Source organism: Dendrobates tinctorius, unplaced genomic scaffold (genome assembly GCF_039654945.1).
Source record: "Dendrobates tinctorius isolate UK_male_01 unplaced genomic scaffold, ASM3965494v1 ptg000120l, whole genome shotgun sequence".
In the NCBI taxonomy this organism is placed as follows: Eukaryota; Metazoa; Chordata; class Amphibia; order Anura; family Dendrobatidae; genus Dendrobates; species Dendrobates tinctorius.
The window spans coordinates 45,944,181-45,969,011 of NW_027361788.1; the positions used below are offsets into that span (position 1 = coordinate 45,944,181).

Here is a 24,831-nt window from a genome sequence, read left to right on the forward strand (position 1 = left end):
CGCGCGTTTCACCTAAGCTTCGTCAACGACTTGGGTGAAACGCCCATTGAGGCTTTCCGACCACACTACACATATTTTAACATTATTGTCAATTATATAGTGAAATAAAAATATACGTTTTATGAGACTTTATAGCACTGTTTGTTTGTTGGTATTCATATAGCTAGGCTGTTTCAGTCAATAGCTATCATCCATTTAAACATCATCTATATCTCTCGATCCATCATCACCATCTTCATAGTCATTATCTATATCTCTAGAGTCTCTCACTCCATCTTCCACGTGTCTAGAACTTTAATCCACATCTCCATGTCTAGGTGATCATTCATATAACAACATCCATCATCTTTACCTCTATATTCTCAGCCATCATCCACATCTCTCGATCCTTCAACCATATATTTGGACTATTTAATTTATTATTTATACCTCCAGAATAGATCCATCATCCAAAGTGCTGTATTCTCAGTTATCATCAGAATCTTCTATATTTAAGTTATTACCCCCTCATCGAAATCCATCATCCAGTTGTCTCAATCATCATCCATATTTTTCTAAATTGTCTCAATTATTATCCATATCTTTTGATCCATCATCCAGATCTCTATATTGTCAGTCGTCGTCTATACCTTTACATCCATTATCTTTACCTCTATGTTCTCAGTCATCAACCACAATTCTAGGTCCATCATCCAGATCTTTATACTCTCAATCATGATCCACAGCTATAGATCCATCATCCATATCTTTAGATGCATCACCCAGCTCTCTATAATCTCAGTCGTCATCCATATATATGGATCTATCATCCATATCTCTATATTATCAGTTATCACACATATCTATAAATCTGTCATCTATACCTCCATATTATCCGTTATGATCCATAACTCTAGGTCCATCATCCATATCTCTTAATTGTCTCATTCATCATCCATATTTTTAGATCCATCATCCAGTTCTCCAGATCTCTTAACCCCTTTTTAGAATTCCTATAGTGGTTCGCTGCTTTCTATTCTTTCTTTGTATATAATCTGATGTCGTTTTTATGTTTCTCCCCTTTCTTGATAACCAATCATGGAACAGTCTGTATCTCACATTCCCTTCTTGGTGGTCACCTTCCACCGATTCCAAAGAACTCCTCAGGAATGTTCCACAGATGCCAGACAAAGGGGGAGCCCAGTGACACCTCCAAAACATAGACATTTCAGGGTACCATATTTTTTATTTGCAGGGGGGTGTGGTCTCTGTGGCTCTCCCTTGCCTTTCCTAAGGCCTTTCTCTACTAACCACACAGGGGCGTCTTGTCCTTGAAAGGGCTTTTGGGGAAAAAAAAACAAAACCAACGCTATTTTCCTGCACAGTGACACCGGGTCGTGGGCTGTGTCCTCCAGGGGTTTTACCGGCGGAGGATCTGATGTAAAACTTTGCCTTTGCTGCTGAAAACTCCAAGCACAACACCGTCAGTGTGCTTTTCGCTTTTTTTTTCTGTGTAAGTTTCTTAATGTCGGCTTCGAGGTCGTATATATTCATTATGGAGACGTACAGAAAGATGGAGCAGGCGAAGAGAAGTGCTCGGACTTTCTGACAATAACAGAATGTGTGGGAATCCTTTTAAAAAAAATGGGCGGAGTTTTATAGTTAACCACTTTAATTTGATTGGTCAATATTTGCCTCCTATTTAAAAAGGACAAAAAAAGGGGTGTGTTCACTTTTGGAAAAACACCATTGGTCACATTTTTAAAGGTACCAGGTTTTATACAGTATGCCAGAAATGTGCCAAATTTATTTATTTGTTTGAATTACTGTAAAAAAAATGCATCAAAACTTGCAGCATAATCATCATGCATGCACCGATGCAACTTGTTATTTGCTATCTTGGTCCGCTAGCAGCTGAAGGGTTAATGTTTTATGGCCGTGTTTTGTACGGTAGGAGGAGTGTTATCCTAAGGCTTCACTGCAAAATGGAAGTTAGTCGATCACTGACTGTTACAACTAATCTAACAGTGGGTCATAAAAGGTTAATTTATGGGGTGTTTAAGTTTGGAGGGAGAGGAGGCGTATACTAAAAAGGACATTTGGGTGGGGCATGTTGGCGAGATCTATAACGTGCCTGGCATCCATCTCAAAAGGGATATTTGGGCTGGATATATTTGCTGGGATTCAAAACATTTCTGATAACCAGCTGGAAAAGATATTTGGGTGGAGCAAGCATTTGCTGAGATTGATAGTGTACCTTGCATCCAGCTGAAAAGGACATTTAAGTGGAGCACATTTGCTGGGATTGATAATGTACCTGCTTAAAAAGTCATTTGGGAGGAGCATATTTGCTGGGATTGATAAGGTGCCTGGCATCCAGCTGAAAAGGATATTTGGGAGGAGCATATTTGCTGGGATTGATAAGGTTCTTGGTATCCAGCTGAAAAGGACATTTGGGAGGAGCATATTTGCTGGGATTGATAAGGTGCCTGGCATCCAGCTGAAAAGGACATTTGGGAGGAGCATATTTGCTGGGATTGATAAGGTGCCTGGTATCCAGCTGAAAAGGGTATTTGGGAGGAGCATATTTGCTGGGATTGATAAGGTGCTTGGCATCCAGCTAAAACTCACATTTGAGAGGAGCTTTGAATGCTCCCAGTGATGTTGATTGGCCGACAGAAGTTAAGACTCATTCCCCTACCAAAAGTCCTGTTCAGCTGGATACCAGGGCCATGTGATTTAATAAGCTGCATAGTTGGACGGGAGATTGCAGCACCCAATAGTTTATTCTTTTATGGGTCTCAGTGGTATATGCACAAGTATATAAATAAAACGGGTATTTGGATGGGTGGGGGGGACAGAAATGCCAGAAAATGACCCCCCAGGTGTAATGGCCCATTGTACAATCTGCCTGGTGCTGAGTGACTGATGACAGATGCCTTATAAGGGTACAGGGGGCCTCGTGGCCCGGGGGACTATTGACCCCTTACCACCTAATAGGACTTCAGTACTATAAATGGCATGTGGTAATTGCAGGCCTCTAGAAATATTGCATTGGGGGCCCACATCCTGCCATTGCTGCTAACTCCAGCGTCAAGCTAGCTCTATGCAGACATAACATATATTACATAGCATCATATATATATACATTATATATTATATTACCATGGATTCAACAGATGATACTCTTAAAGGCACAGAGCTATTTATAATGTGGGGAGTGAAGTGGATTCTGGGTATCGCAGAAAGGTTTATGGGAAGGATACCCAATGGCGAATTCTGCGGGCAGACTTCAGAGAGCGTAGGCTATTTTTATAATCTGCATTATTATGGATGTATAGTACCTTCCCTCATCTTTTAAGACTGCCCATAACCCTACGATGGGGTGAGGGGCGCTGTTATAAAAACTTTACCAAAATGTGTGAGCGTGAGTGTCTGCTGTGAGTGGATGAGTGTCTTTTTCTTCACGCGTCACTTTTTGCATGATCCAGCGAGGTCTCGTCCAGACTTTTCAGAAACCTTACTGTTGGGCGCTGCCCGTCTCGGGGGCGGGGTCAAACTTTTTCCCTGCCTGTGCCAGTTGCTGCTTTGCCAGTGTGGAGGTCTGCACTTTGTATATGTTTGTGGGTATTTTTAGTGGGTTGGACGGGATTGTATCCAGGTCAAGATGGAAGATATTTGTCAACAAACCCCGGGTGGGCTTGGTCCTGTGTGAACCCGCCTCTCCATGGGCACTATGTTGGCAAAAATGGCAACAGAGGCAAGGGGTAACGGGAGGGGGCAAGTTACAGCATTGGGGGGGTATCGGCATGAACCTGTAGGGGCCACTCCCTCTGTTGATAGCCTCACGCTACTTTTTAGAAAAGATGGCGGCATTGCAATCAATTTCCTGGGTTACTTTCTTTGTGTACATGGCGATTTCTTCCTTTTTATAGGATCCTGGTGATGCAGGAGATGTATTGCGGCCTAGTATGTCAGCCGTATGTCGCCATTCTGTTTCATGTTGACTAAAAGCCATATTAGCATCCAGTTTTATGGGGGATTTATGTTTCTTGGGTCCCAAAAAAATCTGATTACTTGTGCAGGCCGACTGCTGCCTGACTGCTCCTCCCTTCCTCAGATGACAGGCTGGTTGCCACTGATACTCTGCCTAACATCCACAGGTTTCTTATATAGGGTTGCTAGGCAAACACATCCTTAGCAACCAGTCTGCTTCAGATCACTTCATGTACAGACCTTATGGACATAGAGGGGGCGAGGAGCCTGTCAGTGCTCACACCACATCCTGTACTGGGATAGTAATTAGATATCTGTCAAAACGGGCCGATACCCTCTTTCCAATGCATTAACATAAGATTTGGGTGATGTTCTTGCCATAAATATGTAATTGCTTTACCTAGTGTAAATGCCACTGTTCTCCTGAATCCGGGGATGTTTTTCTTTTGTTCCTGAGCCTCTCTATTCCTGAGATATGGCCTCTTCTTCCTGCTAAATAAAGCTTGTCTTTTTTTAGCCAAGTGGGCGCGGTCTTCACTCTACTCCTTTGGCAAGCTCTTCAAGACAACGCCCACTTGGCTAAAAATACTACATTTATCTACAGAGAAGATGAAGGTATATGTCAGGAAAGGAGAGGTGCAGGAGAAAAAGAAAAATAACGCCGGATTCAGGAGATCGACGGCATTTACACCAGGTAGAGAAGATGACATCTTTATGGCAAGCGACAGGTCACCTTTAAGTCTCTTTAAAATAGACCAGATCTTATTGGCACTGCAACCATGTTCTTAGTCTGCCATCTTCTTTAAGGCCCGTATATAAGAGTTTTTGGCCCCGGTGGACTCCTATTTGGTTTCTTGTATAGTATTGATTGATATCTTTGTGACCATGAGGGGCCTGGGTATTGTTGGAGACCGAAAAGGTCATCAGCAGTGATGAGCGAACGTGCTCAGATAAGGTGTTATCTAATCATGCTCCAGTCCTAACTGAGTGATTTTGGCGTGCTCAAAAAATATGTTCGAGTCCCAGCGGCTGCATGTCTCGCGGCTGATTGATAGCCACAACACATGCAGGGATTGCCTGTTTGTTAGACAGCCGTGAGACATGCAGGGGACTCGAACATATTATTCAAGTACACCAAAGTCACTCGGTTAGGACAGGAGCATGCTTATATAACACCTTATCCGAGGATAACATAGAGGGCCCTCTCTTGCTGAAGGGCCACTGCCAAGCTGGGGCTGTCTGAGCCTTTCTCCACCTTACCTAATTTCTTACATGTATGGAGGTTCATTGCCGATGCGTAGACATGCTGCTCCCCCGCTGTTGTGCTCTATTACATGATGCTGTATCTGTGGGTCAATTTATTGACGTCCAGCCCCGCTGGGATGACCCACTACGAAAAAAAAAAAATTTTTGAAAAATTTTCATGAATTTAGCTGCTGTGAAATTTTTAGGGTTGGGGATTTGTGGGCGGGGGTCGCAATGAATGTGCTTTGTCAGCAGGTCAACCGTTTCCTCCCAGCTGTCTGGTGGCCATTTTCGTACTCTTCGTGTGCCAAAAAAATATAGAGTCTAACTATAGGAGGGTTTTTTTGTTTCCGTAGCTCTAGGTCGTTTAGAGATTTCAAGCAAGATTTTGGTATTTTTCTGATTTCGTTCAGGTGACAATTTTCAAGTCTTATGCAATATTTTTGTGAAGTGATTTCCGGATGTGGAGTGAGCTGCTATAAAGGGAATTTATTACTGAGCTCGCTGAAGTCTCCTAGCTTTCTTCTGCTGACTTTAGTGATCATGTTTTCTTACGAAAATGTATTTATGGTTTCAATAGGGGGAAAAAAATAAGGATGACTCGCTTTTTATTGAAAATGTATTCTCATACAGAAATATTTTATTTATTATCAGTTCATGGAACTGAAGGGAAAAAAGCAACAATATTTATTAAGCCGGAGAGATGGAAAACTGCGGATACGGATATAGAGATTGTAGAATCGCAACCCTCAAGTAACTACACAAGCACAGCCCTTCCTCTCCGATCACCACAAACATGGCCCGTCTCCTCCGGTCACTATCCACACGGCCCGTCTCCTCCGGTCACTATACACACGGCCCGTCTCCTCTGATCGCTACACACACGGCCCGTCCTCTCCGGTTGCTACACTCATGGACCATCCTCTCCAGTCACTACACACACGGCCCGTCCTCTCCGGTCACTACACAAACGGCCCGTCCTCTCAGAACACTACACACATGGCCCGTCCTCTCCGGTCACTACACACAAGGCCCGTCCTCTCCGGTTGCTACACACATGGCCCATCCTCTCCAGTCACTACACACACGGCCCGTCCTCTCCGGTCACTACACAAACGGCCCGTCCTCTCAGATTACTACACACATGGCCCGTCCTCTCCGGTCACTACACACACGGCCCATCCTCTCCGGTCACTACACACACGGCCCGTCCTCTCAGATTACTACACACATGGCCCGTCCTCTCCGGTCACTACACACACGGCCCATCCTCTCAGAACACTACACACACGGCCCGTCCTCTCAGAACACTACACACACGGCCCGTCCTCTCAGATTACTACACACATGGCCCGTCCTCTCCGGTCACTACACACACGGCCCGTCCTCTCCGGTCACTACACACAACACACACAGCCCGTCCTCTCCGGTCACTACACACATGGCCCGTCCTCTCCGATCACTATACACATGGCCCGTCCTCTCCGATCACTATACACATGGCCTGTCCTCTCCGGTCACTACACACAACACACACAGCCCGTCCTCTCCGGTCACTACACACATGGCCCGTACTCTCAGATCACTACAAACACAGCCCGTCCTCACCGGTCACTATACACATGGCCTATCCTCTCCGGTCGCTATACACATGGCCTATCCTCTCCGGTCGCTATACACATGGCTCGTCCTCTCCGGTCGCTATACACATGGCTCGTCCTCTCCGATCACTATACACATGGCTCGTCCTCTCCGATCACTATACACATGGCCTATCCTCTCCGGTCGCTATACACATGGCCTATCCTCTCCGGTCGCTATACACATGGCTCGTCCTCTCCGGTCGCTATACACATGGCTCGTCCTCTCCGATCACTATACACATGGCTCGTCCTCTCCGATCACTATACACATGGCCTATCCTCTCCGGTCGCTATACACATGGCCTATCCTCTCCGGTCGCTATACACATGGCTCGTCCTCTCCGGTCGCTATACACATGGCTCGTCCTCTCCGATCACTATACACATGGCTCGTCCTCTCCGATCACTATACACATGGCCTGTCCTCTCCGGTCGCTACTCGGTCCATGCTCTCCAGTCACTACATACACACCACTCTAGACAGTACACAAGGACAATCCGTCCTCTTTGGTCACTACACATACAGCCTGTCATCTCTGGTAACTACACATACAGCCTGTCATCTCTGGTCACTACACATACAGCCTGTCATCTCTGGTCACTACACATACAGTACGACATCTCTGGTCACTACTCATACGGCATGACATCTCTGGTCATTACCCATACAACCCGTTGTCTTCGGTTACTATACATACATGGCTCATCCACTACAGTCATTACTCACACTGCCCATCCTTTCCGGTCACTACTCACGCTGCCCATCCTTTCCGGTCACTACTCACGCTGCCCATCCTTTCCGGTCACTACTCACGCTGCCCATCCTTTCCGGTCACTACTCACGCTGCCCATCCTTTCCGGTCACTACTCACACTGCCCATCCTTTCCAGTCACTACTCACACTGCCCATCCTCTCCAATCACTACTCACACTGCCCATGCTTTCCGGTCACTACTCACACTACCCATCCTCTCCAATCACTACTCACACTGCCCATCCTTTCCGTTCACAACTCACACTGCCCATCCTCTCCAGTCACTGCTCACATTGCCCATCCTCTCCAATCTCTACTCACACTGCCCATCCTTTCCGGTCTCTGCTCACACTGCCCATCCTTTCAGCTCACTACTCACACTGCCCATCCTCTCCGATCACTACTCACACTGCCCATCCTCTCCAATCTCTACTCACACTGCCCATCCTTTCCGGTCTCACACTGCCCATCCTTTCCGGTCTCTGCTCACACTGCCCATCCTTTCAGCTCACTACTCACACTGCCCATCCTCTCCGATCACTACTCACACTGCCCATCCTCTCTGATCACTACTCACACTGCCCATCCTTTCCGTTCACAACTCACACTGCCCATCCTCTCCAGTCACTACTCACACTGCCCATCCTCTCCAATCACTACTCACACTGCCCATCCTTTCCGGTCTCTGCTCACACTGCCCATCCTCTCCAATCACTACTCACACTGCCCATCCTCTCCGATCACTACTCACACTGCCCATCCTCTCCGATCACTACTCACACTGCCCATCCTCTCCGATCACTACTCACACTGCCCATCCTCTCCGATCACTACTCACACTGCCCATCCTCTCCAATCACTACTCACACTGCCCATCCTTTCCGTTCACAACTCACACTGCCCATCCTCTCCAGTCACTACTCACATTGCCCATCCTCTCCAATCTCTACTCACACTGCCCATCCTTTCCGGTCTCTGCTCACACTGCCCATCCTTTCAGCTCACTACTCACACTGCCCATCCTCTCCGATCACTACTCACACTGCCCATCCTCTCCAATCTCTACTCACACTGCCCATCCTTTCCGGTCTCACACTGCCCATCCTTTCCGGTCTCTGCTCACACTGCCCATCCTCTCCGATCACTACTCACACTGCCCATCCTCTCTGGTCACTACTCACACTGCCCATCCTTTCCGTTCACAACTCACACTGCCCATCCTCTCCAGTCACTACTCACACTGCCCATCCTCTCCAATCACTACTCACACTGCCCATCCTTTCCGGTCTCTGCTCACACTGCCCATCCTCTCCAATCACTACTCACACTGCCCATCCTCTCCGATCACTACTCACACTACCCATCCTTTCCGGTCTCTGCTCACACTGCCCATCCTCTCCAATCACTACTCACACTGCCCATCCTCTCCGATCACTACTCACACTGCCCATCCTCTCCGATCACTACTCACACTGCCCATCCTCTCCGATCACTACTCACACTGCCCATCCTCTCCGATCACTACTCACACTGCCCATCCTCTCCAATCACTACTCACACTGCCCATCCTTTCCGTTCACAACTCACACTGCCCATCCTCTCCAGTCACTACTCACATTGCCCATCCTCTCCAATCTCTACTCACACTGCCCATCCTTTCCGGTCTCTGCTCACACTGCCCATCCTTTCAGCTCACTACTCACACTGCCCATCCTCTCCGATCACTACTCACACTGCCCATCCTCTCCAATCTCTACTCACACTGCCCATCCTTTCCGGTCTCACACTGCCCATCCTTTCCGGTCTCTGCTCACACTGCCCATCCTCTCCGATCACTACTCACACTGCCCATCCTCTCTGGTCACTACTCACACTGCCCATCCTTTCCGTTCACAACTCACACTGCCCATCCTCTCCAGTCACTACTCACACTGCCCATCCTCTCCAATCACTACTCACACTGCCCATCCTTTCCGGTCTCTGCTCACACTGCCCATCCTCTCCAATCACTACTCACACTGCCCATCCTCTCCGATCACTACTCACACTACCCATCCTCTCCGATCACTACTCACACTGCCCATCCTCTCCGATCACTACTCACACTGCCCATCCTCTCCGATCACAACTCACACTGCCCATCCTCTCCAGTCACTACTCACACTGCCCATCCTCTCCAATCACTACTCACACTGCCCATCCTCTCCGATCACTACTCACACTGCCCATCCTCTCCGATCACTACTCACACTGCCCATCCTTTCCGGTCTCTGCTCACACTGCCCATCCTCTCCAATCACTACTCACACTGCCCATCCTCTCCGATCACTACTCACACTACCCATCCTCTCCGATCACTACTCACACTGCCCATCCTCTCCGATCACTACTCACACTGCCCATCCTCTCCGATCACAACTCACACTGCCCATCCTCTCCGATCACAACTCACACTGCCCATCCTCTCCAATCACTACTCACACTGCCCATCCTCTCCGATCACTACTCACACTGCCCATCCTCTCCGATCACTACTCACACTGCCCATCCTCTCCGATCACTACTCACACTGCCCATCCTCTCCGATCACAACTCACACTGCCCATCCTCTCCAATCACTACTCACACTGCCCATCCTCTCCGATCACTACTCACACTGCCCATCCTCTCCGATCACTACTCACACTGCCCATCCTTTCCGGTCTCTGCTCACACTGCCCATCCTCTCCAGTCACTACTCACACTGCCCATCCTCTCCAATCACTACTCACACTGCCCATCCTTTCCGGTCTCTGCTCACACTGCCCATCCTCTCCAGTCACTACTCACACTGCCCATCCTCTCCGATCACTACTCACACTGCCCATCCTTTCCGGTCTCTGCTCACACTGCCCATCCTCTCCAGTCACTACTCACACTGCCCATCCTCTCCAATCACTACTCACACTGCCCATCCTTTCCGGTCTCTGCTCACACTGCCCATCCTTTCAGTTCACTACTCACACTGCCCATCCTCTCCATTCACTGCACACACGGCCCTTTTGTCACTCCGCACCTTTTGTCCTGTAGGCACCTTTGCACCCATCTTTCCTGGGTCCAGATGTCTCTATGCGGACAGTATTTCTCTCTCATACATGTTGATGAGGGGTCGCTCTGTAGGGGTCTCCGTGCTGCTCTCACTCTGTCTCACTCTTCTGGTCTTGTTAATTTGAATATTTTATGAAGGCCTTTGAGGACACTGTAAATCGTTATATATTGTTATATCTGTAAATATATTTTTTAAAAATACCCCATTGTGTCTGGATTTGATGTACTTTACGATCTTCACCTTAACCGGAATACACAGAATATTTTCTCTGCTGCTTCCCGCCGAGGCTGGGGTGGCCGTGTGCACCCACTGTGGTATGTGTCCTGCTGGAGCCTGTTGGATGACGAACAGCCAGATCCTGCAGTATGTGACACATCGCTATCCATAAAGATGGCCACATCTACATTATATTCAGGGCCCCTTTGTTAGTTTGCTAGATCCCACCCTTGGGATTATGTGACAAATGTTAGTATTGGGTCATGTGTGGTCAGATGGCCTGGTGGCCTTCATCAGGAAAGAAGACACAGCTAAATCCTGAAAGCTATGAGTAAAACCAAAAAATGGTGGACAGGAGATTAATTCTTAAAGGAAATATCATCAGGAATTCACATCCCAAACTATATGCACATGTAGCTCTTTTGAAGACAAGTCCAGTAATCCCTTTACATGGACTGTCCATCCTCCATTAGTCAGAAATTGGAGATTGAATTGATATGCAAATGAGGCTGAAGAGCTACATATAGATCTAAATCACTCCAGCTCTTTTCCCCACCAGTGTCGCCTCCTCCCTCTTTGCTGACAACTCCTTTGCCTGAAGTCACCCAGCATAGAGGCTGTCATTCAAAAAGGAGACAGCGCTGGGCGGGGAATAGAGCTGGAGTGACAGAGCCTTCAGATGTTTAGATAGCTCTTCAGCCTCATTTGCATATCAGTTGAAAGGCTGATTTCTCAGTAGTGAAGGAACAGACTGGCCATGTAAAGGTATTGTTGTATTTGTCCTGTAAATAGTTTGAGACATAAAATCTTGCTGACTGATTCACCTTTAAATAGATTGTCCTGCCTTGAAAACCATTTTTTTAAACTAAATAGAGCACAATTCTGCCTTCATTAAGTTTGTAATATGTCTCTATGGCCATCAGAGATCAGTTTTTTCTGATATCTGCTGCATAGAAAATCTGGGTGCCTATAGCCACCACTAGGGGGAAGTGTAGCACAAACTGATTTATTATTATGCATGTAGTGAGCTGCCTCTAGTGGTGGCTGCAGGTAGTGAGAATTTTGTCTTTGACCACTAGGAAGCAAGAGAAATGAATCAAGATTGTCAGTGTTTCATCAAGAGATACTGTACAAGGGACCACACACAACCCTTCGTGATGGATGAGTACAAGGGACCACACACAACCCTTCGTGATGGATGAGAATCTCGCAGCAATGGACTGTAGACCACTGTCAGAATTTGGGAGGTGCCAGGAACGTTCAAAGCATTGCTCAGGAATAGTATCCAATGGCCATCGCTGTAGTGGATGCAGAGTTAGCTTGCATTGTGGAATATGAGCTAACTCTCTGGTGGTATCTGACTACTGGAATGAAACCTGAATAATAGAAGCAACACAACAAAATCAACAGACCATAGACGGGGGTGTCAACTTTCAAAATTTCCTTCTTATTGACAGTTTTTCACAAAAGACATGTGACATATAAATGGCCACCATTTTTCTTTTGAAAGCTGGTAATGGAGGTCAAAGCGAGGACCAAGAACGAAAGGAAAAAAAGACGAGTATCGTCAAAATGTTTCTCGCTAGTGTCAGTCCGAGCAAAACTGTGCTAATGTCACCAACGTCTCTTGGATTCTGCAAGTACAAAAATTTCTAAGACAGGAACATTTTCTACGGATGAAATTCTGGGGGCCCAGTATTCAGTTCATCGTGTCTGGGGTTGGGGGTTCAAGGCTGCCACATGTAAGTCTTTGATGTATCTATCTGAACCACTGTTGGAAAAGTCTTATCTTCTTGAGGTGGCACCAAGACTGGTTGTTCCAAGCTGCTCTCTTTTTCCTTCTCGATCTCTCCTTCCCAAAGGCTGATAAGTGGTGGATAGAAGTCATTGAGAGGGATGAATGAAGCCCTCTGCATGTACTTCTTTAAAGAATGTCCACAACTTTTGTAACGGAGGTGATGTCCAGCGTATACAATGACCGCAGCCATGCATAGTCCAGCAATGAGAGAGCCCAGAGCTGCCGAAAGGGCAATACTGACCGGCCGACCAACCGTGGCAACTGAAAAGGAAGCGTCTTTGGTGGTCACATTAAGACAAGACTGTTGACTTGGCCGGGATACAGATGACACAGTAAAGCATACCTCATACTTGGTGGCCGGCTGTAGATGTGTAAGGTTGTATTCTTGTATATCTAGAGGAACTTTTGCAGTATAACTGATATGTGGATTGTGAATCCTCATGGTCGCAGAAGTCCATAAGGCTGGAACAAGAACATTGGGAGCATTGGCTGGCCCACCCAACATCTTCCATTCCACAACAATGAAATTTGAATGAACCTTCTTTGTGACTATGGAAAGAGATGTGAACTCCTGCTCCTCCGTCCCGTTGATGAAAATGACAACACTTTTACTATCTGTGCCGTCTGAGTTCCACATTTGGCACATGTATGATCCAGAATCTTCTTCTGTAGCATCCAAAATTTCTAGAGAACCCTCAGCTTGGATTCGAACTCGTCCTGTTCCTCCAGATATTCTTTCTCCGTGAGGGGTTATCCAGTATATCTCTGGCTTTGGGTGACCACTTGCTTGGCAATTAAGAGTCACCAGCTGGTGTTTGGATAAATGAAGCCAAGACGGAAAGGAATCTTCATCTATTAGCGGAGGACATCGACTTAACCAAGCTTGTCCTTGGATTTCCTGGAAGAGGTGTCCGCTGACTAGTGGTGGGCTCATGCATAGTGTGGCCTGGGCTTCTATCAGTTGAACTGATGAAAGTCCTTTCCAGTTATTCTGGCAATCACAGCGCAGAGGATTACTGTATAAGCTGATTTCTGATAATCCCGGTAGTGTCTGAAATACTTTAAGCGGTATTAATGCCAATCGATTATTGCTAAGAAGTAAAGTCTTCAAAGCACTAACGTTGGGTCCAAAGGCACCAGGGTCCAGGTAGGTCAACCTAGGGTTGTTAAAAATTTCTAGTTTAATAAGCTCAGGCAAGTCCTGGAAGGCTTCAGCTTCCACACGTTCCAAATCCTCCATCGAATTTAGACTGAGTTCCTCAAGATGAGGCATGTCTTTAAAATCTCCGGTCTGAATTCTACTTATGGGATTCTTGTTAAGGTCCAAGAATTTCAGGAGGTTCAAGTGCTTCAGTGCTTCCTTGGGGACAGATGCAAGACGATTATCAAAAAACGAAAGGCTTTCAAGGTAGTCCAATCCAAAAAAGGCATTTTCTGGAACATGGTTTAGCTCCATTCCCGCCAATACTAGACTGTGTAGTTTTCCAAGTGGTTGAAAATTCAAGTTTTGGAGGGCACTGACGGGATTCTCTCCAATCATAAGTATCTCTAGGTTTGGAAGGTCTTCAAACCATGTTGAATCAATGACACGTAGACGGTTGGCATTGAGATGAAGTCTTAGAAGTTTTCCCAAGCCGGCGAAGGCTCGAGGGCCAATATAATTTATCTGGTTGTGATTGATATATAACTCTTCTAGGCTCTCCAGATCTTTTAGGCAATGGTCCGGCAACTCGGTGAGCTGATTCTCCTCTAGATAAAGGGTTATGAGATGGGAAAGGTTGGAAACACTCAAATCCTGGATGCTCTGAAAGTGGTTTTGAGACAAGTCTAGTTCGGTAAGGTTGACCAGATCTTGAAGTTCCCAACCCATATGTGATATCTTATTACTCTGTAGAAGTAGCACTTGGGTGTCAATGGAAATATTTTCTGGGATGTGAGTAAGAAGTAGGTCATTGCAGTCCACCGTCTTTGCTTCATGGTAGACGGACTGTGGCGTGAACCATGGCCTTGTCTCACAGACACATTGAGGGGGGCAGAACGCTAAACCTGAGATGTACACTGACTGGCAAATGACCAAAACGGCCCATGTCTCAGTCCAAGGAAGTGATCTCTTCATTCTTAAGGAATGGATATGAGTCATGTTGAAGGAAATCTAGAAGAAGACAATGTGCCAGGAATGGACCAATGTATCTGTAAAGAGATAAAGCAGAAGGGAATATTATATGAAGGAAAACAAACTCTTCATATTGTCACTCATCATCAATATCCCACCAATCACGATTTATAGGGTGCGTATAATTTTGGAGAACTTAAAGAGGTTGTCAGGAGGTTGTTGACCTCCCTACTCACCTGTTTTCCACTCCAGCACTGCCACTCCATTGGTCACTGCTGGTCTTTTATAACAGTGATGACATCACACTTATCCACATGATTGCTGCAGCCTGTCATTGGCCTCAGCCGTTTCTAATTAGTGATGTGGCTAAACGGAATGTGGTCTCTGGAGTATAGTAAAGACTGGCGAGGGGACCAATGAGCAGCATTTTTAGTGTGGCTGGAAATCAGATAATTTTTTTTTTTTTTTTGTTTTATTATTTTTTTGCTGTTAGCCTTATTTTAAAATCCCTGACAATCCCTTTATATATCACTAGACAGATAAAACCAGTAAATATTAGTGGATTCCCCAATCTGGGCATAACTTGAAGATCCTTCAACTATCATGCACCATCGTATGTGACCTATGAGCCTATTTAGACATCAGGATCCAGTTACAACTGCTACCTCTGCACAGGAACCAGATACAACTGCTACCTCTGCACAGGAGCACAGGAACCAGATACAACTGTTACCTATGCACAGGAACCAGATACAACTGTTACCTCTGCACTGGAACCAGATACAACTGTTACCTCTGCACTGGAACCAGATACAACTATTACCTCTGCACTGGAACCAGATACAACTGTTACCTCTGCACTGGAACCAGATACAACTGTTACCTCTGCACAGGAACCAGATACAACTGTTGCCTCTGCACAGGAACCAGATACAACTGTTACCTCTGCACAGGAACCAGATACAACTGTTACCTATGCACAGGAACCAGATACAACTGTTACCTATGCACAGGAACCAGATACAACTATTACCTCTGCACTGGAACCAGATACAACTGTTACCTCTGCACAGGAACCAGATACAACTGTTACCTCTGCACAGGAACCAGATACAACTGTTACCTCTGCATAAAAACCAGCTGCAACTGTTACTTCTGCACAGGAACGAGATACAAGTAATACCTCTTCAAAGGAACCATATACAACTTCTACCTCTGCACAGTAACCAGATACAACTGTTACCTCTGCACAGGAACCAGGTACAACTGTTACCTATGCACAGGAACCAGGTACAACTGTTACCTATGCACAGGAACCAGGTACAACTGTTACCTATGCACAGGAGCAATATACAACTGTTACCTCTGCACAGGAACCAGATACAACTGTTACCTCTGCACAGGAACCAGATACAACTGTTACCTCTGCACAGGAACCAGATACAACTGTTACCTCTGCACAGGAACCAGATACAACTGTTACCTATGCACAGGAACCAGATACAACTATTACCTCTGCACTGGAACCAGATACAACTGTTACCTCTGCACAGGAACCAGATACAACTGTTACCTCTGCACAGGAACCAGATACAACTGTTACCTCTGCATAAAAACCAGCTGCAACTGTTACTTCTGCACAGGAACGAGATACAAGTAATACCTCTTCAAAGGAACCATATACAACTGTTACCTCTGCACAGTAACCAGATACAACTGTTACCTCTGCACAGGAACCAGGTACAACTGTTACCTATGCACAGGAACCAGGTACAACTGTTACCTATGCACAGGAACCAGGTACAACTGTTACCTATGCACAGGAGCAATATACAACTGTTACCTCTGCACAGGAACCAGGTACAACTGTTACCTCTGCACAGGAACCAGATACAACTGTTACCTCTGCACAGGAACCAGGTACAACTGTTACCTCTGCACAGGAACCAGGTACAACTGTTACCTCTACACAAGAACCAAGTACAACTGCTACCTCTGTAAAGGAACCAGGTACAACTGTTACCTCCGCATAGCAACCAGGTACTACTGTTACCTCCGCATAGCAACCAGGTACAACTGTTACCACCGCATAGCAACCAGGTACAACTATTACCTCTGCACCCCCTATAACCCTACATCCTAGGCCAAAGTAGTCTCAGAGTCAGGTTCCACTTTTTAAGAGGTAATGCTGGAGCCAAAAAAATTGAATCAACCAATCAGGTCAAAGATTTCATTTTCCAACAGGCCAGATTCCAGTTCTTATTTTTCAGAGGCCCTCTGGAAAATAAAAGGCACCCTCTCATTGGTTACTGTGGGCAATTGTCTTATTGTCATTTTCCTAAAGTTTTATTGTACAACATATTTTATGTTATATACACATAATCTCAGACTAGATTCCGCAAAACTTTATTAGGATTGCTTTTTAGTCCAAGCCATTGATTTAGTAATCGTGCCACATCCCCCGTCTGTTCTTCCCCCTCATCCTCCATCTTGGCTGGCTCGCTCCAATGTTTTCCCTTTCTATCGGTACAAATCCTTGATCCCTTTATTCTTTCCGCCACCTCTGCGCCCGTTCTCTTGTCTTTCCCTCACATATAATTTGCCAGCTCCCCTCGTCTGTCTCCCCATCTTAAGCCCTGTCTCCTACGCTCTCACTAAGATGTTGCCATGGCAACATCCTGAGCGCTTTCTCCCAACGACAGGGGCGACGTCGCATTATTAACCTCAAACATGCCGCCCAGCTCCGCTACACCGCGGATTATGTATTGCAAACATTGATGAATATACCAATATACATATGGATGAAGCAGAGCCGAGTCTGTCTCTTTGTCACAATTTGTTCTCTAAGACCAATATGGCTCTGCTACATCACCCGGATGACTAATCTCATCTTTACTTAAATGGGTGTAAATATAACGTGCATCGCTCCTCCGCCATCTTGTAAACCATCGTCTTGTAGTGCTGAAGAATACAAACTATTGCTCTCTGCTATCTGCCATTTCAGAATATTTTCCAGTGCCGCAAAATGCTGCATCCATTCTATACATGTATGGCACCAGTCCGTCATTTCAGCACTCGGGACAGCTCCTTCTGTCCGGTCATGGCCATATGTTGCGTTTTGCTACATGTTTGGGGTCGGTTATCAGAACTTGGCAGCCATAGTCTGGCCTTGTTACCCATAACAACAAGTCAAAGCTCTAAAACTATCCACTGAGATTAGTTGCTGTAGACAACCAGGACAACAAGGCCAACATGAGTCAGTGGCCTCCTGCTCAGGTTGTAATATGGCCCGCTGTGCCTCCATATGCGACGTCCATGATTATAAAAGGAGGCACATGGGGAATGTGTTCTCATGTCATATTATGGAGGCAGCTCATGCTCCGAAAGGCGCCATATGGCCCAGGTACTTCATTACAGACATTCATAGATAGTGCCTAAGGGGTAGAAGAGGCAGCAACGAATAAGTAGTGTTGTGTGTTACTGACACTGGGCAATGTCAGACCTCTGACTGCAAAATGGACACCTACCTAATAACAACCAATTCAAGTTTAGATATCACTTTATTGCCTGCACTTCCCTGATACTGGTAAAAATGGGCAATAAGTCATTTATATCTATTATCCCAGTACTGTTACATCACTGTGTGTGCATTATCCCTGTACTGTGACATCACTGTGAGCATTATCCTTGTATTCTGAAATCACTGTGTCTATTATCCCAGTCCTGTGACATCACTGTGTCTATTATCCCAGTCCTGTGACATCACTGTGACCATTATCTTTGTATTCTGAAATCACTGTGTCTATTATCCCTGTACTGTGACATCACTGTGTCAATCATCCCTGTATTCTGAAATCACTGTGTCTATTATCCCTGTACTGCGACATCACTGTGTCTTATCATCCCTGTATTCTGAAATCACTGTGTCTATTATCCCTGTACTGTGACATCACTGTGTCTATTATCTCTGTATTCTGAAATCACTGTGTCTATTATCCCTGTACTGTGACATCACTCTGAGCATTATCCCTGTATTCTGAAATCACTGTATTATCCCTGTACTGTGACATCACTGTGTATTATTCCTGTACTGCGACTTCACTGTGTCTATTATCTCTGTACTGTGATATCACTTTGTCTATTATTAACCCCTTCTCATGTACAGCACCAAGGAACCAATGGTGCTTTATACATAAATAGTAATAATAATAATATCCCTGTAATGTGACATCACTGTTTATTATCCCTGTACTGTGAATTCACTGTGTCTATTATTCCTGTACTTTGACATCACTGTCTTTTATCCCTGTACTGTGACATCGCTGTGTTTATTATCCCTGTAATGTGATATCACTGTGTCTATTGTCTCTGTACTGTGATATCACTTTGTCTATTATCCCTGTAATGTGACATCACTATGCTATTATCCCTTTACTGTGAAATCATTTTGTCTATTATCCCTGTACTGTGACATCACTGTTTGCATTACCCATATACTGTGACATCACTGTGTCTATTATCCGTGTACTGTGATATCACTTGTGTGTATTATCCCTGTATTCTGAAATCACTGTATTATCCCGGTACTGGGACATCCCTGTGTGTATTATCCCTGTACTGTGACATCACTGTGTCTATTATCCCTTTACTATGAAATCACTGTGTGTATTATTCCTGTACTGTGACATCACTGTGTCTATTATCCCTGTACTGTGACATCTTTGTGTGTAATATCCCTGTACTGTGACATCACTGTTCGCATTATCCATATATTGTGAAATCACTGTGTCTATTATCCCTGTACTGTGTGTGTCTATTATCTCTGTACTGTGATATCACTTTGTCTATTATCCCTGTACTGTGACTTCATTGTATGCATTATCCTTATACTGTGACATCACTGTGTCTCTTATTTCTGTTCTGTGACATCACTGTGTTTATTATCCCTGTACTGTGACATCACTGTGTGTATTATCCCTGTACTGTGACATCACTGTGTGTATTATCCCTGTACTGTGGCATCGCTGTGTCTATTATCCCTGTACTGTGACATTACTGTGTCTATTATCTCTGTACTGTGATATCACTTTGTCTATTATTAACCCCTTCTCATGTACAGCACCATGGAACCAATGGTGCTTTATACATAAATAATAATAATAATAATAATAATAATAATAATAATATCCCTGTAATGTGACATCACTGTGTTTATTATCCCTGTACTGTGAATTCACTGTGTCTATTATTCCTGTACTTTGACATCACTGTCTTTTATCCCTGTACTGTGACATTGCTGTGTTTATTATCCCTGTAATGTGATATCACTGTGTCTATTATCTCTGTACTGTGATATCACTTTGTCCATTATCCCTGTACTGTGACATCACTGTTTGCATTACCCATATACTGTGACATCACTGTGTCTATTATCCATGTACTGTGATATCACTTGTGTGCATTATCCCTGTATTCTGAAATCACTGTATTATCCCGGTACTGGGACATCCCTGTGTGTATTATCCCTGTACTGTGACATCACTGTGTCTATTATCTCTGTACTATTAAATCACTGTGTGTATTATTCCTGTACTGTGACATCACTGTGTGTATTATTCCTGTACTGTGACATCACTGTCTATTATCCCTGTACTGTGACATCTTTGTGTGTAATATCCCTGTACTGTGATGACATCACTGTTCGCATTATCCATATATTGTGAAATCACTGTGTCTATTATCCCTGTACTGTGTGTGTCTATTATCTCTGTACTGTGATATCACTTTGTCTATTATCCCTCTACTGTGACTTCATTGTATGCATTATCCTTATACTGTGACATCACTGTGTCTATTATTTCTGTTCTGTGACATCACTGTGTTTATTATCCCTGTACTGTGACATCGCTGTGTGTATTATCCCTGTACTATGACATCGCTGTGTGTATTATCCCTGTACTGTGGCATCGCTGTGTGTATTATCCCTGTACTGTGACATCACTGTGTATTATCCCTGTACTGTGACATAGCTAGGTGCATTATCCTTACACTGTGATGTCACATGGGTAGAAGAAAACCTTTTTCATTTTTATGGTTCATACATGGAGCTGTGGCCACTGGAGAGCGCGCTACTGATGAGTATTACCAAGTAAGCAGGAAACAGCCTATCCATATGTAATCTGCATAATTCATACAGTGACAGATGTAGTAGAGCTAAATTTGTTATGCAGCACACCTCATCATGTTGTTACAGTATGCATTACTGCTGCATCTCAAAGTGAACCACAATAATGACAAATTCAGCTCTGCTACACCAGAAAGTATGAAACATACCCAGATCAAATTTGTTAGAGAGAAATCCACAATCATCTTTCATAACCTTGTAGTTATAAACTATTCTGAAGGTTCTCTGACCAGTGAGAAATTATTTAATAATAAAGGAAATACACGGGTGACCTTAAGTAATCCGAACAAACTAGTTTACACAAATATGTAATGATACAAATGTCCTACATTTTCAAATCCTCTGTTGCCTTTCACAAAGCGATAAGTATATAATAACCTTGTATCTGTCTGCAGCTATCACTAGGGGGAGCTCCCTGTATACAGAGATACATAATAAGATTCTGTCTGCAGCCACCACTAGGGGGAGCTCCCTGTATACAGAGATACATGATAAGATTCTGTCTGCAGCCACCACTAGGGGGAGCTCCCTGTATACAGAGATACATGATAAGATTCTGTCTGCAGCCACCACTAGGGGGAGCTCCCTGTATACAGAGATATATGATAAGATTCTGTCTGCAGCCACCACTAGGGGGAGCACTATACATACAGAGCTATATGATAAGATTCTGTCTGCAGCCACCACTAGGGGGAGCACCCTACATACAGAGCAATATGATAAGATTCTGTCTGCAGCCACCACTAGGGGGAGCTCCCTGTATACAGAGATACATGATAAGATTCTGTCTGCAGCCACCACTAGGGGGAGCTCCCTGTATACAGAGATATATGATAAGATTCTGTCTGCAGCCACCACTAGGGGGAGCTCCCTGTATACAGAGATATATGATAAGATTCTGTCTGCAGCCACCACTAGGGGGAGCACCCTACATACAGAGCTATATGATAAGATTCTGTCTGCAGCCACCACTAGGGGGAGCTCCCTGTATACAGAGATACATGATAAGATTCTGTCTGCAGCCACCACTAGGGGGAGCTCCCTGTATACAGAGATACATGATAAGATACTGTCTGCAGCCACTACTAGGGGAGCTCCCTGTATACAGAGGTACATGATAGGATTATGTCAGCATCCACCACTAGGGAGAGCTCCTTGTATACAGAGGTACATAATAAGATTATGTCTGCAGCCACCACTAGGGGAGCTCCCTGTATACAGAGATACATGATAAGATTCTGTCTGCAGCCACCACTAGGGGGAGCTCCCTGTATACAGAGATACAGGAAAAGATTCTGTCTGCAGCCACCACTAGGGGGAGCTCCCTGTATATAGAGATACAGGATAAGATTCTGTCTGCAGCCACCACTAGGGGGAGCTCCCTGTATACAGAGATACATGATAAGATTCTGTCTGCAGCCACCACTAGAGGGAGCTCCCTGTATACAGAGATACATGATACGATTTTGTCTGCAGCCACCACTAGGTGGAGCTCACTGTATATAGAATATATAGCCACATTGAGCTCAATGCTAGCTTACAATATGTATGTATGAGCTCATTCTAGTGGTAGCAACAGGTAGAAAAAACTTTATAATTACATTTTCTGGTGTTTGGCTGCAGGTTAGACTTCTTATTAATCTGGGCCTCCAATAGCAGTACCAACCAGATGACCTACCAAGCATGAGTCACCTGGTGCAAATAGACCAATTACTAGTTACTAATTAGCTCTTTTACATTGACTCCCCCCCTACAACAGCATTGGCGATCAAACAACGCCTATGGGACTATTTTTCAAGAATATCACTTGTTCTTACTGTTGGGGGAGTGTAGGGAGAACATTATATTTGGTCTACATTAGAAATATGGGCAAACTCTTTTCAGTAGATCCTTGTGAGAGTCTGGCAGGTGGAGTTCTGTATTATCTCATGAGCACTGACCCTAAAATTCAGCTTTGCACCCTCTCATATGACATTCCGTTGCTTCCTGCAGTACTCCCATTTACCAGCAGGTGTCACTGTTTGTGGTGCTAAACATCAATAAAAGATTTTACTTTGTGACTAAAGAATTTGACAACTTGACCCTCGATTTTTATCGCCACATCGACTCTCTCTTAGCCAATATGTTCACATCTTTATGTTATAATTTTGTAGAATCAATATTTTCCCTTTTCCACGTTTGATTTTTGATATGCTTTAATTTTGTGATGGAGGTGGCACTCATCCAGCGGGAAATATATGGTAGAATTATGCTTAATTGCCATAAAATTGTATTATTTCATATATATAATCTATAATAATATATTTATTGCACGGCATAAGTCTGACTTCATCCTGGGCTCATGACGTCACCTCCCACAACAATACCCCATGCCGATTAGCAGTGCCGAATGGCTGCATCCTATCAACTTTGACTAAGAAGAAGGAGATTGAAACATTGGGAGGAAATAAGGAGAACTGGAGGAAGGGAACTAAGGTATGGACCTTACCGTCAAATCTTGGAGAGTGAAGGCGAGCGGTGGAAGGTTGTGCTCTTCCGCTCTACGCCATCAGCTTCCACGGTTTTGGGTCTATCATTCTTTATTTCGCTCCTTGTCTGGTCCGTGCTCCCTCGTTCTTTTCCTATCCTTATCTCTGCAGCGTCGTTTTCTTCAAGGTTCTTCTGTTCTACTGTTGGCCGCCACCAACTCCTTTGTCCGTCATGTTCTCCGCCAGCCTCGTCTTCTCCGCTCTCTTTCTCTCTCCCTCGTGCTCTGCTTTGTGACTGTTTCTTTCTCCTCAGGCTGAATAAAAGGAGCTTTTTCATCTGACAGGTGCTCCCGCCAGCCAATAGGAGCTGAGAGCTTCCAGGGCTGCGGCGAATGGAGAAGACGGAGGGGCGGGAAGGAATGGATGTGTAAAAGCGTCTGATATAGAAGCTGACAACACACGGTGATATTATGAATATGGATCAGGCCTGACATCACTTCTCTGACCTGCCTGGAAACAGAAGATTTCACATGTTAGCTCATTATCTCATCCCCCCCCACCGCTGCCTCGTCCCCGTGCCTCGGGAACAGACAGGGCTGGGACATCGGGGCAGACACAACCAGTGGTAGGGAGGCTGTATCCATGGCGCGCTGCAGACATTCCCGCAATGCCATGATACCAGGCATCCATTATATGCGCCCATCATGGGCAGACACCATATAGCAACAGCTTCTCAATGAGAATAACGGTCTTTTTCCAATGTCACTACATTGGTGGCGTTATCTGTTCACCGTGTGGGGCTATTATTTAGGACCCTATGACCGCATCATTAATATAGTGCTTGGCACAATTACTTACAGTGGGTACGGAAAGTATTCAGACCCCTTTAAATTTTTCACTCTTTGTTTCATTGCAGCCATTTGGTAAATTCATAAAAGTTCATTTTTTTCTTATTAATGTACACTCTGCACCCCATCTTGACTGAAAAAACAGAAATGTAGAAATTTTTGAAAATTTATTAAAAGAGAAAAACTGAAATATCACATGGTCTTAAGTATTCAGACCCTTTGGTCAGACACTCATATTTAAGTCACATGCTGTCCATTTCCTTGTGATCCTCCTTGAGATGGTTCTGCTCCTTCATTGGAGTCTAGCTGTGTTTAATTAAACTGCTAGGACTTGATTTGTAAAGGCACACACCTGTCTATATAAGACCTCACAGCTCACAGTGCATGTCAGACCAAATGAGAATCATGAGGTCAAAGGAACTGGCCAAGGAGCTCAGAGACAGAATTGTGGCAAGGCACAGATCTGGCCAAGGTTTCAAAAGAATTTCTGCAGTACTCA

The 24,831-nt window shown here is 44.9% G+C and overlaps 1 protein-coding gene across 1 annotated transcript; it reads right to left on the minus strand.

Moving 5' to 3' along the window:
* Positions 1 to 12,347: 12,347 nt before the first annotated feature.
* Positions 12,348 to 23,806, minus strand: LOC141046728 (leucine-rich repeat neuronal protein 1-like). Its single transcript, XM_073541357.1, has 2 exons — positions 23,505 to 23,806; positions 12,348 to 14,909 (listed from the first exon to the last, which is right to left on the minus strand). The coding sequence occupies exon 2, from the start codon at positions 14,857 to 14,859 to the stop codon at positions 12,649 to 12,651; it is 2,211 nt and encodes a 736-aa protein (XP_073397458.1). The 5' UTR covers positions 14,860 to 14,909; positions 23,505 to 23,806; the 3' UTR covers positions 12,348 to 12,648.
* Between the last annotated feature and the right edge of the window lie 1,025 nt (positions 23,807 to 24,831).

Coding starts and splice junctions, on each gene's coding strand:
- LOC141046728 (XM_073541357.1), bottom strand. CDS start 14,859: ATGACTCATATCCATTCCTTAAGAATGAAGAGATCACTTCCTTGGACT.